This window comes from Macaca fascicularis, chromosome 2, assembly GCF_037993035.2.
Source record: "Macaca fascicularis isolate 582-1 chromosome 2, T2T-MFA8v1.1".
Taxonomy (NCBI): domain Eukaryota; kingdom Metazoa; phylum Chordata; class Mammalia; order Primates; family Cercopithecidae; genus Macaca; species Macaca fascicularis.
Genome location: NC_088376.1, coordinates 108316909 through 108340181, shown reverse-complemented (window position 1 = coordinate 108340181; position 23273 = coordinate 108316909). Strand labels below are relative to the sequence as shown.

Genomic DNA, 23273 nt, shown 5'->3' with positions numbered 1-23273 from the left:
CACATGCTTTTTAAACAAACAATCTTTTCTATTGTGCACTTTGTCATTTGCAACAGATCAAAAGGAAACATATGTTTAGTGATGGCTTTGTCTTTTATGCATTCCCAGGTCCTTTAATTCTAAACGGGAGGGGTTCTAAAAGCATAATACAGCTCAAAGGCAGAGAAACTAGCCTTGGCATTCCTATTGTGCAGCTTAAAAGAGAAAATAACAATCCAGGCTACATCAGATGATTCTCACTGATGATGGTTCAAGGTTCCAGTTCACAGCTCTGTACATCTGCTGTGTTGGAAGAGGGAAGAGAGAGGCTCATGAGAAAAATCTGCCAGAATCAGAACACTGATGGCCACTCTCCGCTGAGTCCTCTGTACTAAGCACTGGTTCTCAAACTTGGTTACACCTTGGAATTGAACTTTAAAAGTTACGAATGCCTAGGCCCCACCTCTAGAAATTTAACATGGGGCCAGGGTTGAAAACCACTGCAAAGAAGTTCCTCCCAAATACATCTCTTTCCCAGATACTGTGTGAAAGGCAGGGTCCTGTCCTGCCTTTATGTCTTCACAGAACCTAATGAAACAGACTTCAATAGGAGCTAAGAGCATGATTTGGTTAGTATGAAATTTCTATCAGGGTATTCCGATGACTGTGCTAAGGGGGATCTCTCATAAGCCTGCTCTTGATTCAAATCCTCCCTGCATGCCTCAGCCCCACCCCAACACAGATTCTCTTTAGTCCTTACATTCAATCCTGTGTTTGCACAAAACAAACTTAAAAAAAACAAAAAACAAAAACAGTAAAAAATAACAACTTTCAACCCACCTTCATGGCAACAGATACATAAACTTCATTAGGCAGCTGTGCTCAATGACCAGCTGTTTAAAAATGCCAGTTGGAACCTACAGAATGGGAGAAAATTTTTGCAATCTACTCATCTAACAAAGGGCTAATATCCAGAACCTACAAAGAACTCAAAAAAATGTACAAGAAAAAAAACAAACAACTCCATCAAAAAGTGGGCAAAGGATATGAACAGACACTTCTCAAAAGAAGACATTTATGCAGCCAACAGACACATGAAAAAATGCCCATCATCACTAGCCATCAGAGAAATGCAAATCAAAACCACAATGAGATACCATCTCACACCAGTTAGAATGGCAAGCATTAAAAAGTCAGGAAACAACAGGAGCTGGAGAGGATGTGGAGAAATAGGAACACTTTTACACTGTTGGTGAGACTGTAAACTAGTTCAACCACTATGGAAAACAGTGTGCTGATTCCTCAAGGATATAGAACTAGAAATACCATTTGACCCAGCCATCCCATTATTGGGTATATACCCAAAGGATTATAAATCATGCTGCTATAAAGACACATGCACACGTATGTTTATTGTGGCACTATTCACAATAGCAAAGACTTGGAACCAACCCAAATGTCCATCAATGACAGACTGGATTAAGAAAATGTGGCACATATACACCATGGAATACTATGCAGCCATAAAAAAGGATGAGTTCATGTCCTTTGTAGGGACATGGATGCAGCTGGAAACCATCATTCTCAGCAAACTATCACAAGAACAGAAAACCAAACACCGCATGTTCTCACTCACAGGTGGGAATGAACAATGAGATCACTTGGACACAGGAAGGGGAACATCACACACCAGGGCCTATTTTGGGGAGCGGGGAGCTGGGAGGGATAACATTAAGAGATATACCTAATGTAAATGACAAGTTAATGGGTGCAGCACACCAACATGGCACATGTATACGTATGAAACAAACCTGCACGTTGTGCACATGTACCCTAGAACATAAAGTATAATTTAAATAAATAAATAAATAAAAAATAAAAATGCCAGTTGGCTGGGGGTGGTGGCTCACACCTGTAATCCCAGCACTTCGGGAGGCTGAGGCTGGTGGATCATGAAGTCAGGAGTTCGAGACCAGCCTGGCCAACACGGTGAAACCCTGTCTCTACTAAAACAAAAATTAGCCGGGCATGGTGGCAGGCGCTTGTAATCCCAGCTACCAGGAGGCTGAGGCAGGGAGTTGCTTGAACCCAGGAGGCAGAGGTTGCAGTGAGCCAAGATCACACCACTGCACCCCAGCCTGGGTAACAGAGTGAGACTCCATCACCAAAAAAAAAAAAAAAAAGCCAAAGTTTCTGACAGCTCATTTCTCTTGCTAGAAGAGAAATGATTCTTGAAGAGGAAGCTGTGGAAAACCTAATGAGAATGGCCTTCCCCTCCCACAACTCCCAACAGGGCTTCAATGGAGGAGGAAGTGGGGAACAGGGTTAGTTTCTCACTTAGATGCTCCTAAATGGTCCTCATGCAGGAGAGGGACAGAGAATGAAGCTCAGACACTCAGTACAGCCCTGACTTTGAGTCTGAATTAGCCCTTCCTGTATCTAACAAATCCCTCAGCAATTTACAAATGATAGGACACGTTGGGATCCAGCTCTAGGCTTCCCAAATTGCTCTTTCCTCCATCTTCTCATCGTTCTATTTTTTTTGTTTCTGTTTTTGTTTTTTGAGACAGTGCCTCACTCTGTCACCCAGGCTGGAGTGCAGTGGTGCGATCTCAGCTTACTGCAACCTCCCCCTCCCACGTTCAAGTGATTCTCGTGTCTTACCCTCCTGAGTAGCTGGGATTACAAGAGCCCACAACCATGCCCAGCTAAATTTTTTTTTTTTTTTTTGGTATTTAGTAGAGACAGGGTTTCTCCATGTTGGCCAGGCTGGTCTCAAACTCCTGACCTCAAGTGATCTGCCTGCCTCAGCCTCCCAAAGTGCTGGGATCACAGGCATGCACCACTGTGCCCAGCCCATCCTCTCATCTTTATACATTCTCATATATAAAGCAGCGCTCACCATGCCTGCCTCTCAGACCATTCCCGCAGTGGTCTGAGAGGCAGGGATGGTGAGCGCTGCTTTATACACAAGAAAACTTACCCAAAGCTGCCCAGCTCCGGGGTAGCAGAAGCAAAACTAGTACCCAGGTCTCTGGATTCAGAGGGGCGTCAAGCAGTAACATGGCACCATGGTAAGTGCAACCCAGCTATGACTGGACTGGCTTAAACACGTATACTCTAAGAAGGTGCCAGTAACCAAGCAACATGAGTGAACTGGAGTACTCCTAGATAAAGGAACCGCATGGTGAATATTCTTTTAGGAATGACAACAGTAACAGTAACAGCTAATGCTTACCAGGGGCTGACAAAGTACTGGGTACAGCGTTGGCAGTTGAGGGGCCTCTCACGTCCTTCTCATTACAATCCCAGGAGGTAGTTATTACCAAAAGTGGGCTTGACCTCTGAATTTCAAATTGCAATTTATCCCTAGCCCTCCTGCTCTCTCCCCTTACCCTACTCTACCTTTTTTTCTTTCCATACCACTTATAGCCTGCTGATACACTATATTATTTTCTTATTTATTATGTTTATTGTCTGTCTTCATCCCCTCCTGAAACTGTAAATGCTAAGGTCTCCCTGTGAAAGAAAGGGTTTTGTCTTTTTCTCCCCACTGATGTATTCCAAGTACTTAGGAGAGTGCCTGATACAAAGGATGCTTAATAAATGTTGTTGAATGAGTAAGTCGCCATTTTACTGATCAGAGAATTGAGATGCAAAGTAACTTGTTTAAGGTCACACAGACACTCAGAGGCAAAATTAGAATCCAAGCATAAGTGACCTAGTACTTGTACCACTACAAATGATTTCTTGTCATCTATAGGCCCAGTCAGCAGCTCTCTGCTAGACCACATAGCCACGTCTTCCTCCTTCCTGAACTGTGATTCCTCATGACTCTTACTGCCCAGGCTTCCTCAGCCTCACTGACTGCTTCCTCTCAGCCTCTTCTCCTAAATTCCTTTTCCTTCAACCATCTGTCAAATTCCATCTTTGCCAAGGTTCTGTCTCTAACCTCCTTTATCTTTCCTGTTCTCTTGTTTGCAGAATTGAGGGAACAGGTGTTAATATCAGGGTAATTAATTAATCTTGAGCCTAATGTTTGTCTAAGAACTCATTTTTATGCAATATGTTCCTTTATCTTAAGACTAACTTGAAGCTGAAAATGAGCATTTAATGAAAATTGGAAATGACAAATGCTAGACATTTTTTATAGGGCATGCATTTTATTCTTAAGGGTCTTGTTTTTCAAATCTAGGGCTAAAAGTTAAATTCTTAAGTCATCTGACAGGTTCATGTTCATGTTCTAAGTAAGTGCTCTTGAAGCCAACTTAGAGAATGAGTGTTGATGGCAAGGAAATCATGGTCTTTGCAGTTTTAAAGACATCTCACACTCTTTTTTAACCGAAAACAGCTTGATCAGTAAGCTCCCCTTTGTTTTCTATTTTCTTGGCCAATATTTTTTGAGCACTATCATTTTTATGGTAACCTGAAAGCTGTCCCCTGTTACAAACTACACAAGATTCTACAAATAATCCATAATCAGACAAGAGGCAACAATTCTCTTAATTTCTTGGTAATTGCTCTTTGCCAGCTTACAAGAATTTTATCAAGGCATACTAACAATACAAACAGCTTTTCTAACTAGACAGTTGGGAAGAGAAAACCCTCCATTAAACTACAGATGAGATTAATTGGTTTGAGTTGCAATTTGTTATTAGCCTAGTTGGGCACATGCCATAAAGCTGCCCAAACTACAAATGTTCCCTTTTTTTTTTTTTGGAAAGAAAGAACATTAATCTTATCTACAACATCCTTGAAAATTTCAGAATCAACACAACAGAATCATCTGGAAGATGTTTTTGTGATGCCAGTTCTCTAGGTTCCCTGAATAATATAAGGGCTATTTGTTAGACACAGGCATGGATCCAGAGAAAGAGGAAATATCAATCATCAATTCCACGGATGCAAACAGTGACAGCAGTGCCCAAAATGAGCCATTTTGCTGCCTGCAAATTCCATAAACAATGAGGAGTAGAAATATGCCATGACCTGAAATATTTCATATGTGACACAGACAAGAAATAAAACTCTAAACTTAGAAAACTCATAGAAAATCATTTTGATAGTCCAGTGATTTTTAAGAGAAGGGTTGGGGAAGCACTGATCAGAATTTCACCAGAGGTGAGGGATTTTTGAAACTACACATGGTGATCTTCTACTTCTGGGAAGATGGAGTAAATGTACTTTTCCTGATTCTCTCTAAATGCAACTAAAAACTCTGGAATGTATATATGTATGAAACATAAGACTCTAAACGGTGAAGAAGAGAAGGCAGGTTAGGGACGTGAGGACCTAAGGAATGACAATGGTAAGTCCTGTTGACTTTTTAAATGCCCAGTAAGTCCCAGAATTGGAGCTAACAAAGCCAGTAACCCAGAAATGCCAATGAGTACAGAGGAAAGAAAAAGAAAGAAGAGAGAGGAGAGAAAGAAAGGAAAACAGAAAAGGAAGGGAGGGAGGGAGGGAGGGAAAAAAATAAGAAAAGAAAGACTTAAACTGCTCTATCTAGATAAAGTACCAGGAAAGGTTAACCTAGCCAAGACAGAAAACTTTTAGCCAATAACCATTCTACTTCAGTCAATACCACAGAAAAAAACTGCAGTTAAACCAGCAAAGGCTTAGCAAAGAGCCTAGACTTATACCCTTAAGGGGCAATAATAAGGCACTGCAATCGCGTTCCCAGTCACAAGAAGCTGAGGGAAAAGCTAGGACTTCTAGCTCTATTGGGCATTAGTGAACAACCCATCCCCCTCTTGGTGGTATCAGTGGAGCCCACAGAAGTGTGGACTTCTACCCCTAACTAGCAGGAATGCAGTACACCTCCCTCTCCCTGATAAGACAGTGTCAGAGGAGGTGGAATGGAGAGGCAGGAATTCCACACAGCTCAGTGCTCTCCATCATGTCAGTGGAGTCCCTGTGGGGATCCATGTCTGTATCTAATAGCCTTTATATTATTCAGGAAACCTAGAGAACTGGCATCACAAAAGCATCTTTCAGATGATTCTGTCCTGTTGATCCTAACATTTTCAAGGATGCTGCAGATAAAATTAATGTTATTTTTCTTCCAGAAAAATAGAACAATTATAGCTTGGGCAGCTGTACCCACAGGCACAGTAACAAGTGGCTTTTCCACTCACAGTCAGGGTGATGCTGGTGGAAGGCTAGTGGGGAGCTTGTACTTCTATCCTTGCCCAGCAGTAACAAGGAGACCCTCTCTTCCCCCAAGTATAAGTGATGAACATGTGGAGATCCTGGACTTCCATATCCACCTGGAAGTAAAGAGAGAGTGGCCCCTTTCACCTGCCATAGCAGTATCAGAGGAGGCCTGCTAAAATATAAGGTTTAAATAAAATTCAGTCTTAAAAGAATCCCCAAATATCTTGGTTTCGATAGAAAATCATTAGCCATACCTAAAACCAGGAAGATTTCAAACTGAATGAGAAAAGATTATTGACGTACACCAACACCATCATGACCCAAATGTCAAAACTATCTGACAAGGATTTTATGCAGACAGCATAAAAATGCTTCAACAAGCAATTATGAACACACTTGAATCAAATTAGAAAATAGAAAGTCCCAGCAAAGAAAGTTATAAAGAACCACCAAATGAACATTTCAGAACTAATAAATAAAGTAACACAAATAAAAGCTCAGTAGATGGGCTTACCAGATGAATGGAAGAGACAGAGGAATCAGTGAACTTGAAGACCAAACAACTGAATGTGCCTAATCTGAATGAACAGCAGAGACAAAACAGACTGGAAAAAAAAAATGAATAGAGCTTAGGGACACGTGGAACTATAACAAAAGATCTGACATACATGTCATCAGAGTCTCCTAAGGCAAGGATAAAAAGAGTAGAGTTGAAAAACTATTCAAAAAAATAATTGCTGGAATTCTCTCAAATTTGGCAACAACATAAACATACAGATGCAAGAAGCTAAGCAAACACCAATCAAGATTAACTCAAAGAAATCTACTCCAAAACACATCATAATCAAACTTCTGAAAATTAAAGACAAAGAAACAAATATTGAAAGCAGCCAGAGAGAAATAATGCAATACGTACAGGAAGAAAATTCAAAGACAGCAGATTTATCAAAAACCAGAGGCCAGAAAGAAGTGGCACATTTTTCAAGTACTAAAAGAAAAGAACTGTTAACCCAAAATTCTATATCCCATGAAAATATCCTTCAGAAACTAAGGGGAAATCAAGTATTCTAAGATAAAGAAAAACAAAGGGAATCTGTCATAAGCAGGTCTACTCTAAAGGAATGGCTAAAGAAAGTTCTCTATGCAGAAGAAAAATAATAAAAGAAGGAACCTTAGAATATTAAGAATAAAAAAAAAGCAATGAGAGATGCAAAAATAGGGGTATATACAATAGACCCTCTTTCTCTTAAGTTTTCCGAATTATATTTGATGGTTGAAGCAAGAATTATAACACTGTCTATTTGGTTACTAATGTACATAGAGGAAACATTTAAAACAATTATGTTACAAATGGGAAAGAGTAAGTAAAGGCATGCAAAGGGAAGTAAGGTCTCTACATTTTATTTAAACTGGTAAAATGATCATACCAGTAGATTGTAGTACATTATAATGTAACACCTAAGCAACTAATAAAAAAGCTACACAATGGGATACTAAAACACACTATAGATAAATCAAAATGGAATTCTAAAAAAAGTTCAAGTTACTCACAGAAATGCAGAAAAAGAAAATAGAAACAAAAAAAGGAGATACCAGAAAACACATGAATGCTAGACTTAAGTCTTGATATATCAATAATTATATTACATGTAAATGGTCTACATATGCCAATTCAAAGAGACTGGAAGAATGTATTTTAAAAATGACCCAACTATTTTCAATTTCCACAAAACCCACTTCAAATATAGTAAGTGGGTTGAAAGTAAAAAGATGACAAGACATAGTATGCAAAAATTAATCACAAGAAAAGAGTGGCTATATTAATGTAAGATGAAGTAAGTTAAGAGAAGTGGCTGTATTAACATATCATAAAAGGGCCAGGTGCGGTGGCTCAAGCCTGTAATCCCAGCACTTTGGGAGGCCGAGACGGGCGGATCACGAGGTCAGGAGATCGAGACCATCCTGGCTAACCCGGTGAAACCCCGTTTCTACTAAAAAATAGAAAAAAAAAAAAAACTAGCCGGGCAAGGTGGCGGGCGCCTGTAGTCCCAGCTACTCGGGAGGCTGAGGCAGGAGAATGGCGTAAACCCGGGAGGCGGAGCTTGCAGTGAGCTTAGATCCGGCCACTGTACTCCAGCCTGGGCGACAGAGCGAGACTCCGTCTCAAAAAAAAAAAAAAAAAAAAAAAAAAAAAAAAAAAAAAACCATAAATTACACTTCATGTACACTTCAAAGTACAATATATTTCATATATGCTTCATAGTTAAATACCATAAAATAGACTTCAGACCAAAGAAAATTACTAGTGACAGACATTATACAATTACATATGGGTAAATCACCAAGAAGACACAGCAATCCTAAATCCGTCGATTTTGTTGATTTTTTCAAAGAACCAACTTCCTTCTTCTGCTGGCTTTGCGTTTACTTTGTTCTTCTCTTTGTAGTTCCATAAGTAGTAAAGTTGTTTGACATCTTTGTTTTTTAATGTAAACATTTATAGTTATAAATTTCCCACTTAGTACTTTTTTGCTGCATTCCATAAGACTGTATGTTGTTTTCATTTTCATTCATCTCTAAGTATTTTCTAATTTCCCTTGTGATTTTTTAATCCATTTATTGTTTAAGAGTGTGTTGTTTACACAAATCTGCAAATTTTCCAGTCTTCCCTCGGTTACTGATTTCTAACTTCATACCATTGTGGTCTGAGAAGATGCTTTATATATCTTTTAAAACCTATTTAGACTTAATTTGTGGCCTAATATATGGTTTATCCTGGAGAATGTTCCATGTGCACTTGAGAAAAATGTGTACTCTCTTGTCGTGTAGAGTGTTCTGGTGTCTGTTAGACCTAGTTTGTTTATTGCGTTTTTCAAGTCCCCTGTTTCCTTACGTATTTTCTGTCTGGTTGTTCTATCCATTGAGAGTGGGGTAGGAAAGTCTCCAACTATTACTGTGGAACTGTCTATTTCTCTCTTCAATTCTGTCCATTTTTGATTCAGTTATTTTGATGGCCTATTATTAGGTACATAAACACTTATAATAGACCTTATTGTATTGAGCCTTTTATTTATAATGCTCTTCTTTGTCTTTTGTAACCTTTTCTCATTTAAAGTCTATTTTGTCTGATCACTACAGTCACCCTTGTTCTCTTTTTTTTTTTTTTTTTTTTGAGACAGAGTCTCGCTCTGTCGCCCAGGCTGGAGTGCAGTGGCCGGATCTCAGCTCACTGCAAGCTCCGCCTCCCAGGTTTACGCCATTCTCCTGCCTCAGCCTCCCAGTGGCTGGGACTACAGGCGCCCGCCACCACGCCCGGCTAGTTTTTTGTATTTTTTAGTAGAGAGGGGGTTTCACCGTGTTAGCCAGGATGGTCTCGATCTCCTGACCTCGTGATCCGCCCGTCTCGGCCTCCCAAAGTGCTGGGATTACAGGCTTGACCCACCGCGCCCGGCCCCTTGTTCTCTTTTGATTACTATTTTCATGAAATATCTTTTTTTCAGCCTTTCACGTTCAGCTTATTTGTATCTTTAGATCTAAAATGACTCTGTTGGAGACAGCATATAGATGGATCATGTTTTTTAATACATTTTTTCAATATCTGTCTTTTGACTGAAGAGTTCGAGCCATTTATTTTTAAAGTAATTACTGATAGGGAGAGACTTCCGTCATTTTACTATTTGTTTTTCATATGCCTTGTAGCTTTTTTGTTCCTCATTTCCTGCATTATTGTCTTTTGTATTTAACTGATTTTTTGGTAGTAAAATGTTGTGATTCCCTTTTCATTTCCTTCTGTGTATATTCTACAACTATTTTCTTTGTGGTTACCATGGGGATTATATTTAACACCCAAAAGTTATAACATTCCCATTTGAATTTATACCAGCTCAACTTCAGTAACGTACATGAACTGCCTCTATACAGCTCCATCCCTAACCTTTTCAGTTATCGATGTCACAAAATTACATCTTTATACACTGTGTGTGCAAAAACATAAAGTAATAGTTGTTTTTTATAATGTATTCTTCTCTTAAATTATGCAGAAAACAAAACGTGGAGTTTCAAACCAAAGTTGCAACAATAGCTTTCAGGTTAATAATTTTTTAAAATGTATTAGTCTCTTAAATTGTATAGAAAACAAAAAGTGGAGGCACAAACGATTTATCTTAGTCAGCTTGGGTTGCTATAACAAAATAGTACAGACTGGGTGGCTTAAACAACAAATATTTATTTTGCACAGTTCTGAAGGTTGGGAAACCAAGACCAACGGGCTAGCCAATTGGGTTCTTGGTGAGGACCCTCTTCTTGACTTGTGGAAGTCTATTGTACTGCTGTGTCCTTACATGGCAGGGAGAGATGGGGACTTGCGGGGAGGGCTATGTGGTCTCTTCATATAAGGGTACTAATTTCATCATAAGGATGCCATCCTCATGTCTTCATCTAAACCTAATTATCTCCCAAAGGCTCTACTTCCTAGTATCACCACATTGGGGATTAGAGATTCAACATATGAATTTTAGAAGGATACATTCAGTCCATGACAACCATTAAAAAACAAAAATTGGGCCGGGTGCAGTGGCTCAAGCCTGTAATCCTAGCACTTTGGGAGGCTGAGGCGGGCGGATCACAAGGTCAGGAGATTGAGACCATCCTGGCTAACACGGTGAAACCGCATCTCTACTAAAAATACAAAAAAAATTTAGCAAATTAGGGCATGGTAGCCGGCGCCTGTAGTCCCAGCTACTTGAGAGGCTGAGGCAGGAGAATGGCATGAACCCAGGAGGCGGAGCTTGCAGGGAGCCGAGATGGCGCCACTGCACTCCAGCCTGGGTGACAGAGCGAGACTCTGTCTCAAAAAAAAAAAAAAGAGGCTGGGCATGGTGGCTCATGCCTGTAAGTCCAGCACTTTGGGAGCCCGAGGCAGGTGGATCACTTGACCTCACTAGTTCAAGACCAGCCTGGAAAACATGGCAAAATCCCATCTCCACAAAAAATACTGAAATTAGCTGGGTATGGTGGCAGGTGCCTGTAATCCCAGCTACTTAGGACAATCACTTAAGCCCAGGAAGCAGCAGTTGTAGTTAGCCGAGATCGTGAAACTGCACTCCAGCCTGGGCGACCGATCAAAACCCTATCTCAAAAAAAAAAAAAAAAAAAAAAAAGGTAGAAGGATGTGGTAGGCTGAATCACCATCTCAAAGATGTTCATGCCCTAATCCCTTGAACCTCTCAATATATTAGTTAAATGGCAAAAGGAATTTTGTAGATGTAATTAAAATAAGATGGGTATCCTAAATTATCCAAGTGGCCCAATGTAATCAAATGGGTTTGCAAAAGCAGAAATCTTCCTCTGGCTGGAATGGGAGAGATCTGAAGCATGAGAGGGAATGCACTGCTGAGGGGGCCATGTGGAAGGCTTGAGAAGAAATGCAAGCAGCCTCTAGAAGCAAAGACCAATCCCTGGCTGATGACCAGTATGGAAACGGACCTGTCCTACAGTCACCAAGGAAGTGAATTCGACCAACAACCTAAATGATCTCAGAAGTGGATTTTTCCCCAGAGGATCCAGTAAGGACCACAGCTCTAGCAACACCTTGATTCTGGCCTGGTAAGACCCTAGTAGAGGACCCTATCAAGCTCACTCAAACTTCTGACCTACAGAAACTGTCAGATAATATGCTGATGTTGTTTTAAGATGCTAAGTTTGCGATAATTTGTCACGGTAGCAGCAGAAACCTAACGCAGGGGACTTATTTATAGTAAAAACAACTATAAAAGACATTCTTGGGGCAAGTGGGAAATTCCCATATAAATTGGATTATAAATAACGTTATGGAATTACTGTTAATTTTCTTAGTTTTCAAAATGGTGTTGTGGTTGTGTAAGAAAAGTTCTTACTCAGATAGGAATGCTGAAGTACTTTGGGGTCAAGAGCCATGATGTCTGCAATACATACTCAAATAATTCAGGGGGAAAAAATATATATATATATATAAAATACTTATAAATAAAGAGAGATAAAGCGAATACAGCAACAATTATTGAATCTAGGTGAAAGGTATATGAATGTTTATTGTACCATTCTTTCAATCTTTCTAAGTGTTTGAAAATTTATATTGTTATAATAAAAAATAGAGGGGAAAAAGTGTTGAGTTAAAGCTAGACAACAAAGAACACATACTATGTTATTCCATTGATATAACTTTAAAAACTATGTGTAGGTAAGGAGTTCATCTGGAGATGAACAGTGATAATGGTTGCACCACAGTGTGAATGTACTTAATAGCAATGAACTGGCACTTAAAAATTGTTAAGATAGGCTGGGCATGATGGCTCACGCCTGTAATCCTAGCACTTTGGGAGGCCAAGACGGGTGGATCACGAGGTCAGGAGATTGAGACCATCCTAGCTAACACGGTGAAACCCTGTCTCTACTAAAAATGCAAAAAAAATTATCTGGGTGTGGTGGCAGGCACCTGTAGTCCCAGCTATTCGGGAGGCTGAGGCAGGAGAATGGCGTGAACCCGGGAGGCAGAGCTTGCAGTGAGCCGAGATTGAGTCACTGCACTCCAGCCTGGGTGACAGAGCAAAAGATTCCGTCTCAAAAAAAAAAAAAAAGGTTAAGATAGTACATTTTTGTTATGTGAACATTACCATAATTTAAAAAGCACCTAGAAAAAGAACCAAAAAACCCAAATGCATATGTAGTGGTAAAACTACATCAAAAACAAGGCAGTAGCCAGGCGTGGTGGCTCATGCCTGTAATCCCAGCACTTTGGGAGGCCGAGGCGGGTGGATCACTTGAGGTCAGGAGTTTGAGATCAGCCTGGCCAACATGGTGAAACCCCATCTGTACTAAAAATACAAAATTAGCTTGGTGTGGCAGTGCACACCTGTAATCCCAGCTACTTGGGAGGCTGAGGCAGAAGAATCGCTTGAACACAGGAGACAGAGGTTGCAATGAGCCAAGATCACGCCATTGCACTCTAGCATGAGCAAGAAGAGCAAAACTCCACCTCAAAAAAAAAAGAAAGAAAAGAAAAAAAGGCAGTAATGATCATAAATGTCAGAATAGTGGCTACCTATAGAAAGAAGAGACAGAGTTATGACTGGAGGAGGACACATGTTGAGCCTCTGGGTGCAGATGTTTTATTTCTCAATCTAGGTAGCAGCTATACATTACTACAATGTATTAAGTTATACATGCATGTTTTATGCTGTGTCTATTTATGTCTAGTATTTCACAGTAAAAGGAAGTTATTAAAAGTAAGTCTTGTACTTGCAAAACATTACCTAGTTTTCCCGAAATTTGTTTTTATTATTCATGTATGTTCTATCTTATGTCAGAAAGAATTGACGATGGGCCTGTACTTTGATTCCTACCTAATAACGTTCGGAAGCATGATCATTCCTAAGGTTGCTTTTTCTGAATAGAAAAACAAAATCACAGACCTACGCATTCAGAAACTCTGAAGATGGGGCCAGAGATCTGCACTTTAACAAGCCCTCTTGGTGATTCTGATGCTTGCCAAAGTTTGAGAACCACTGCTGTAAGTATATGTAAAAATAATCTTGTTGTTTTCATGGAGTAACAACCTCATCTTCAAGACCTTTTGAATACTGCTCCTGATGCACTTAAACCCCATCTTATCTGTATAACTGTGGTCTCTCATTCTATCAAATGTTGTACCTGGCTGATGTACAAGACTGATCTGGAGGCCTGATTCAGTCAGGAAGAGAGAGATTTTGTACCCTTATTTTCTTTTTCTTTTTTTTTTTTTTTGAGACGGAGTCTCGCTCTGTCGCCCAGGCTGGAGTGCAGTGGCCGGATCTCAGCTCACTGCAAGCTCCGCCTCCCGGGTTCACGCCATTCTCCTGCCTCAGTCTCCCGAGTAGCTGGGACTACAGGCGCCCGCCACCTCGCCCGGCTAGTTTTTTGTATTTTTTAGTAGAGATGGGGTTTCACCGTGTTAGCCAGGATGGTCTCGATCTCCTGACCTCGTGATCCGCCCGTCTCGGCCTCCCAAAGTGCTGGGATTACAGGCTTGAGCCACCGCGCCCGGCCTGTACCCTTATTTTCTAAGGCATCTAAAAAGTAACCTAATCTTATGACAAGAAGCATTCCCTTGCAAGAAGCTGAAGCTGAGAGGGGCAACAGACCATGTCCACCAAATGTTAATAGCCAGATCCAGCATCAAAACTGAGGTCTCCAAGATGAGCGAAGATCCTGTCTCCTGAAAGCACTCAACAAGCATTACATCGGGAAATTCTATTCCATTAGCCAGAGTATGCATCCTTGATAGGGACGACCTGACTGGGCTCATGACCACCAGCTGGGACTGCGGACAAAACAAGTAACTTCCTTGAATAGCTACATTTGCTGGGCAGCCCCAGGAGACATCCCTCTTTAGTTAAGGCTGAAGACTGCGAGAACTGGCTGAAGCGATAAAAAACACATCTCACATGTTTTTTGACTGGCACAAAGCGGGCACAGCTCCTCATGAGGTCAACTGCAAGTGTACCATCTATTAATGAGATGTGGTCCCTGGCCTCAAGGTGACGGACTACACTACCCCTTATGTGTCAACCCCAACCATCTTAAAAATAGGTAAGCTGCCACATCATTTCAGCTAAAACAAAGGTACTGCCTTTCCCCTCCGAACTAAAGGACAAACCTTTAGGAAAAGGTTAATTTCTGACTCTGAGGGAGAACAAGTCATCCAGAGCCGGAGATCTGCCAGACAAAGTGTCTCACCTCTGTGAGCACTTGAAAGAGGACTGGGCGGGTCAAACACTTCGGGTGTCTGTGACACGTTGTCAAGGCAACCAGGGCTCCAAGCTCTTGCAAAGGGAATCTTCCCCACTGAGTTTTCATGCATTCACTTGCCCTTAAGTTCTTTTTGTTTTAAGCTATTCTTTAAATCCTTTTAAGATAAAAAACAATAATGTCTTTCTATTATTCTGGAGGCTTCGTTATTAGTTCAAGCCTCCTATCAGAGGTCCAGTCCTCTATGTAAATAAGGTGTCAAGGTAGTAACGGCTTTGAAGTAATAATAATTTTCACTTTGTAATCATACAAATCATGCTGTCTTTTAAAATAAACTGAGGCAGACATGATTCAGAGTCTATATGTTTTGGATGGAAAGAGAGCACTGCTCCTAAACTACTGTAACAACATGACGATGGGAAGAGAAGGCTAAGAGAAGTGCAGCCAATCAAACCCACAATATTAAAAAAAAAAAAAAGAAAGAAAGAAAAAAAAAGACACAAGAAAACCAGAGAAATTTGCAAACTAAGATTCTGTGATGCTAAGGCATTATCATTAAGTGTTTTAGGTCTGATGATGGAATTGTGATTACACGAAAACAAGCAAGCAAGACAGACAAGAGCCTTCATCTTAAAAGCTACATACTGCTATATATTGTCTATTCGGCAATACCAGATTCTTAACAGATGAAAATTACATGATGGAGAGAAAGAAATAGAAGCAAAGATATATGGTGGGGAACATCACAAACCCCTCAATGTCCACCCTACTTTATACAGGCTATGAGGCACTAATGGACAAAACTTGGAAGGGCCTGAAGTCACCAAAAGCCTGTCCCAGTAAAAATTCTAACAGAGCATGGCTCTGATGTGGCTGTGCTGCTGACTACTTCCATTCACAAACTCTTCTGCAGCTCTGCGGATAACCACACTCTAAACCTCTCTTAGCCCACATGGCTTGCAGGGAAGAGTGTGAGGTCCGTTTTGAGTTTGTTTCAGTGAAAAATGGCCTTAGAGGGCAGCTTCTACTACACTCCCTCCGGCTGATAAAGCTCCAAATGGATACACTAGTCCCCCTCAATCAGGAAATGAGGGAAAATCTACAGGTACCTACAAAAAGATTCCAAAACAGACAAGAACACAGCATACCAAAGTTGTAAAAAACATTTATTACAGGAAACAAAAATAAATCTTCAAGGGCATCTCCTAGTATTTAGGAAAATTTCTGAACATATAAGGTCTATGAAGATAAATAAGATAGGAAAACAAGAAGGAAAATAGAGCATCTGGCCAAGAGGATTTAGAAAAAAAATGGGAACTGAATGAGACAAGGAAAAATAATAATATATCTAAAAATACAAAATTAGTATTTGTACTAGAAACCATAGAAAACCACATTGATTCTACAGAAATAGAATCAGTGGTATAAAAAGCAAACATGAAAAGTTCTTCCAGAATGGAGAGAAGAAAAAGGAGACCAAAATCATGAGAGATACTGATAACAATGGAAGACAATGAAATGAGTATATGGACAGTGTTCTTGAGAAAGGGCTCCTCTGAAACCGTCACAATGAAAGACCTACAACTGTGCATCAAAAGTGGTCACTGAGCACCAGGCAAAATTAAAGCAAACGAATTGATACTGAGATACACTCTGACGAAAAATGGAAAATGGCAAGGGCAAAGAAAAAACGAATAAAAAAACAAGCATCAAAATACAAATAGAAAGATTACTATATGAACAGAGACAATTCTGGCCGGCCTCAGACTTCTCCATCAAAATACAATGGATCAGGTGGTGGTGGTTACATAAATCTACACATGTAATTAAATCATGTAGAACTACTACTACTGCTGCTGCTGCTGCTGCTGCTACTACTACTACTACTGATGGTCCTTGACGTACAATGGTTAGACCTATATTTTGACTTTACAATAGTGTGGAAGTGATACACATTGAATAGAACACCAATAAATTACATAAGATATTCAACATTCAATATTCAGTATTATTACAAAATAGGCTTTGTGCTAGATGATTTTGTCCAACTGTAGGCTAATATAGGTGTTCTGAGCCTATTTAAGGTAGGCTCAAGCATTATGTTCATTAGGTTATGGGTATTAAATGTATTTTCAACTCTATGATATTTTCAACTTAACAATGTGTTTATTGTGATGTAACCTCACTGTAAGGTTACATGTAAGGTTACAAAGGAGAACCTATACTACTATACACGCACAAATAGACACAAATGATTACATCTAAAAACTGGTGAAATCTGAATAAGACTTGCACTCTACTTATTAATAACAGTATTGTACCGAAGGCAGCTTCCTCGTTTGATATTCTATTACAGTTATGTAAAATGTTATCATTGGGCAAAGCTGGGTAAAGAGCACACAGGATCTCTCTGTACCATCCTGGCAACTTCCTGTGAGCCTGTAAGTATTTTTTAAAATGACAATAGATCAAAGTCTACTATAGAGATATGAAAGAAAAAAGATCATGAATGAAGGATTCTATATCCCAGTAAGTTGCTGTTTGTAGATAAAAGCAGCAGTCATTCTTAGTTATGAAAGTAGCCTGTGACACCTGGGCAAAGATCACACCAAACCAAGAGTTAAAACAAAGTTTTAAAAATGTTCATAAACGAAAAAATTTTAAATGAACAGTTGTCCTTTAAAAGATCTCCTCATAAACTCTGAAATTAAAGAGCATTAAAATTTAAATAATTGCTATGAATATGATTGTAAAACTGGAAGCGAATATCAAATGTAATGGTTAAGAAATGATACATGGCCGGGCACGGTGGCTCACGCCTGCAATCCCAGCACTTTGGGAGGCCAAGGCGGGTGGATCACAAGGTCAGGAGATTGAGACCATCCTGGCTAACATGGTGAAACGCCATCTCTACTCAAAATATATTTTAAAAACATTAGCTGGGCGTGGTGGCGGGCGCCTATAGTCCCAGCTACTCCAGAGGCTGGGGCAGGAGAATGGCATGAACCTGGAAGGCGGAGTTTGCAGTGAGCCAAGATGGCACCACTGCACTCCGGCCTGGGCGACAGAGCGAGATTCTGACTCAAAAAAAAAAAAAAAAAAAAAGAAATGATACATGATTAGAAAAATTGCAATGTAACAGTAAATCAGCCAAGCACAGTGGATCACTTGAGGCTAGGAATTTGAGACCAGCCTGGACAACATGGGCAAAACCCCGTCTCTTCAACAGTACAAAAATTAGCCGGGTGTAGTGGTGCGCGCCTGTAATCCCTGCTACTGGGGAGGCTGAGGCACAAGAATCGCTTGAACCCAGGAGGCGGAGGTTACAATGAGCTGAGATTGCATCGCTGCACTCCAGCCTGGGTGACAGACTGAGACTCTGTTTAAAAAACAAAAACAAAAACAAAAACAATGAAACAGTAAATCAGGACTAACATCTCAGGATATAGCCCCATAAAAACCAACAACAAAAAATCCCTGGAAAATAGATTTAGAAAATGGGAAATGTCAATTACCTGCTACTTTTCTTATCATACAGGGGGTCAAGAGAAATACACTGTTTTATTTTTTATGTTGATACAAATTATTTTTAAAAAGCACTCTTAAAGCTATCTTTTAGCAGATCGAATAATAGAATTGATATTTTTCAAGTCTCTGTAAATAAAAGAAAACAAAATCCAAAGGCAAGACATCATTCAAAAAAAGAACTCTTAAACTACGTTTTAAAAAGTTTAATTAGACAATAAGTACCAGTTACGAAAATAAATACAAATAGCTTTTCACTTTCCTATTAAACACAAAGACTCCAAATTGCCCCAAAGAAAGTTTCCCCCATATATTTGCCCATCTTTTAATTTTTTTAATTAATTATATCTATAAATGGTGTACCAATAGAAGTCAACAAATAAAGGCTAAAAGTTTTTTTTTAAATGGACAAACATATCAGAAAAACAAACAACAGAAAGTGGAGATGGCACTGCTAATATCAGACAATGAGAGAAAACTTCTGTTGCCAAGTATTAAAAGCAATTGTAATTAAAACTAGTTTAGTCATGAAATAATAAACGGATCAAATGAACACAAACAGAACTTGGTGTATAATAATAGGATGAAATAACTTGGTCTACTATAAAGTTTGCCTTTTAAATCAACAAGGAGAAAGGATTGTTTGAAAAAATTTTTTAAATCAACTGGTGATTTAGAAAAAGTAGTAATTCCTTGTCTTATCTCATATACTAAAATAATTCCAGTTACGTGTAAAACTTAAATCACAAAGGATCAGAAGAAAATATGTTATTTATTCTATCTCAAAGAGGGTCTTTCTAAGCACATATCTGTATGCTAATAATATTCCACTATAAACAAAATGCAAGGCAAATGACAGACCGAGGAAAAATATTTGTAACAGAAATCATTAAAAAAAGGACAAACACCTCCTACCTATATGGGAAAATACATGATTAGACCATTCACATACAAACCCCATTCAAATTCAAACATTCATTAAACACATGAAAAAACCTCATAATCACTAACAATAAAGGAAATACACATGAGAACAACTGTATAACTTCAGAAAGGAAATTTGTATAGCCTTTATGGAGGATAATTTGGCAATAAGTACCAAATTGTTCTTGACTTGAGAATTCATTTTAAGGGAAATAATAAAATATGTATATAGATGGTTCCCAACATATGATGGCTTGCCTTAACAATTTTTCGACTTTACAGTGGTGCAATGGTGTGAAAGAGATATGCATTCAGTAGAAAGCAGTATGATACTCTTGAGATGCTGGGCAGCAGCCCTGAGCCACGGCTCACAGTTAGCCACACAATCAAGAGGGTAAACAACCGATACTCTGCAAGAGACTGTTGTCAGATGATTTTGCCCAACTGGAGGTAATGTAAGTGTCCTGAGTACATTTAAGGTAGGCTAGGTGAAGCTATGATGGTTAGATGTATTACATGCCTACAATATTTTCAATGTAGGATGGGCTTATTCAATTTAGGATAACCCCATTGTAAGTCCAGGATCATCTGCACTAAGATTTCTCCCTTAAGTGTGGGGGAGGAGCACGGCAGTCATTACTTGGCCAATGGATCAGCCCAGCCTTGCCACTTGGGTGACCAGCAATAAAATAATGTCAATAAAAGTATCTGACTTTTAGAGCTTTCTAGGGATCCAAAGAGATAATAAGGTAATACCTACTCTGTACCTGGCCCATGGTAAGTGTTCAGTAACAGACAATGGTAGTAGAAGTGGTGATATATATCTACATCATTGCAATAGGGGTTCAAAATCCCTTATCTGAAATGGTGTCAGCCAAATGTGCTTCAGAATTAAGATATTTTTGGAAATTAAAAGAAAATAGTGCATTTATCTAACTAGGTCTGGGATATTACTTGGTAATTTTACTATTCTTACAGTAAAATATATGAATATTCATTTTTAGTGAGAAATATCAGTTCAGTTCAGGTTTTACAGTCAAATAAATTATGAAAAAACTTTCAGTTTTCAGAACTTTCTGGACTTTGGATTTGCACAAGAAGGATTGAGAATCTGCATTTATAATAGAGAAACATTAGAATCTATCTAAATGTATAGTAAGAGATAGCTTAAATACGTTATGATATATTCATAAAAAGTCACTTTTTCAAATAGTTAATGAGATATAAAAATGTTCAAGACAAAAAATATATGCATATTGATTTGAACTTTGTAAATTATATAAACATTTATAATTCCAAAATAAAAGACTGCAAATTGTTAAATTAGCCATAATATGTTCTTTATACTTTTCTGTATTTTCTAATCCTCTATGAGGATTAGGAAAACAATCTAACAACTTTTAAGTCACTTGTGGTTGATATTCCTGTGCAGGACTAGGCTAGTTATCATTCTAGAGGGTTACTGAGTCCACTTTTGCCCTCAAGGAATCAACACTCTTCATCCTGAAAGAGCTCTGGCCAATACTCAGTTCTCTCTGCCTGTGACTGTATTTCATCCTCTATGAGCGATTCCCTATTGGCACCTCAGGACAACTTGACTCTGGCGTGAGGAAATAATAATTCAGGGCTTATTCAAATGTGTTTGACTTTTGTTCTTTTTCACTGTACTCATCAAATTTCAATCATTTAAGAAATTGTTGGGGGAGGGATGAGGAGCCCTCATTTGGATTTGTTCCCCTGCTTCTCATAAAGAAAATGATACAAACTTGACAGGCCCAGCAATGAAAATCCCAATTGTTTTGTGGAGTAAATGGGATGTTAAGAGGAACTGTGGCATTGGAAGGGGCCCTTCGTGGAGGAGACAAGCAACAGTCCATCCTACCCAACAGACTATTCTTCAATGTCTAAAGGGCGGGCCTTGGGCCAGAGCTTTGAAGGGCCCAGTTCACAATATGTTTGCAACACATGAGTGTTCCAAACAGCTGGGTGGTTTTCCATGAACTCCTGGTGGGTCTGGAATTCTCCACTGATTTAATGTACAGTTTGAGAGTGTCTAACACCAAAAGATTATATGTGACAGAATAATTATGGGCTGTTATGAGCCTCACTTCTGAACTTGGAACAAAAGATAAATAAATGGTCAATCAATGTCTATTTACCACAAGGACCAGAAGGATTGATATTTAATCACTTAAACATAGATGCCAACAGTCTTTTAGAACTATTGCTTAGAACTAGAGAAATCCTTGTGCAAAGCTTCTGCCACACAGAAATCATGGCCAACTCTAAAGTTAAATAGGAAATTAACTCTCAGTTTAATCCCACAGAAAATTACTTGTTTTCAAGCAAATTATCCACTTAGGACACTTTTTTGAGGAGTGCTAATTCTTCCCTCCTGCTTCCTGCCTCCCACCCTTGCCTTCTCCCAACTCAAAGAGGAAGAGGAGGTCCATGCCATCAGGACCATCCTTAAAATGATGACCTTTCAGGAAAAAGAGTTGACTTACCCTATCCCAGCTGAAACACAGGCCCAGTCGATCAAGCTGTTTCCTCATGTGTTTAATATTACTGTGAAACAATGGGAAAAAGGTTTGGTTTTTAGAGGGGGGATTAAAGTCATACACAAACTACACTTTGAAAATGTAAAGGAAAACTGAAAAGTCTAAATTACACAAATGGGCTTTAAGTGTTGCTTTCCCCAGCAGAAAAATCAACCACTAAGAATCAGCAAAAAATACCAACAGATTAGAAGACACCCATTATTTGGACACACACACAATCCATTAGAAACCACAATGGTCTCTAGCCTTGAGGACTGCCCCCTCCCCTGGCCATTCAAATAGGCAACCCCTTTGAGATGTGCACTGCTGGGCCATCCAGATGTCAATATTCTGCAAGCAATTAAGCCATATTATTTAAGCCAAGCATTTATAAGTTTAAAAGTGGCTGAAAACAAAAGGCTTAATGTATAAATTGTGGGAATCCAAAAGAAACCACACTGCTTTGTTAATCAAAACGTAAATCCTAAAACCTAAAACTATCCACCATTGAGAAATAGGGAGATAAACGGGTAAACCAACTTATAATATAACACGGAATAAAAAAATAAATCTTTTTCTCTTTCTTTTTTAAACAAAAAGGACTAATTCATTTCTACTGCATCCTCTTTTAGTTTCTAGCAGACTAAAACTATGAAAAACCATGAAAAAGTCCTCTGTGTAATCTCGGATTAGCTAATGACAGCTTATTTAATCCAAGGCCCTATGCTAAGCACTTTGCAGAGATGTGCTTAATCTTCATCCAATCACAGGAGATAGGAAATATGACTATCCCTCTTTCACAGATAAGTAAACTGAAGCACAGATAAGTAAACAGAAGTTAAGTAATTTGCTCAAGGTGATCTGCTGGCAAGAAGGGAAGGCAGGATTTGCACCTAGGTAGCCTGGCTCAGGGGCCATCATCTTAACCACTATTCCCTAGTAGAGAGGCTGGCAAACTTTAAAAGGGCCAGATGATGAATGCTTTCAGCTTTGTGAGCCAATCAATCTCTTTCACAACCACTCAGCCCTGCAACTGTCTCACGAAAGCAGACATGGACAATATGTAAACAAATGGATTTGACTGCGTTCCAATAAAACACAGATTTACAGAAACATGTAAGGCCAAATTTAGCCCACAGGCCATAGTTTGCCAACTCCTGGTCTAGCTTATATCAAACATAAGCCGTGTTTGATCCACTTTATTTGAATCATCATTTCCTCCTCTTTTTTTACTCACTAGATAAAATCTAGTGATAAAATTAATTAATCTAGAATTAAACATTACTAGAAAAGCAGAAGCTAGGGGTTAGGAAGAAAAAAGAGACCTGGATGACATAGTATGGACAGAAGTATAGTAGACATTTTTACAGTGTATCCTGGGGTAAA

General features: G+C 39.2%; 1 protein-coding gene across 4 annotated transcripts in view; it reads right to left on the bottom strand.

Annotated features, from left to right (window-relative positions):
* LARS2 (leucyl-tRNA synthetase 2, mitochondrial) overlaps positions 1–23273 on the bottom strand; it is a 170197-nt gene that overhangs the window by 117204 nt on the left and 29720 nt on the right. For all 4 annotated transcript variants that reach the window (XM_005546878.5, XM_005546879.5, XM_005546877.5 and 1 more), the window contains one exon: positions 21855–21915. In XM_005546878.5, coding sequence (XP_005546935.3) covers positions 21855–21915 — 61 coding nt within the window. The remainder of the gene's footprint in view (positions 1–21854; positions 21916–23273) is intronic.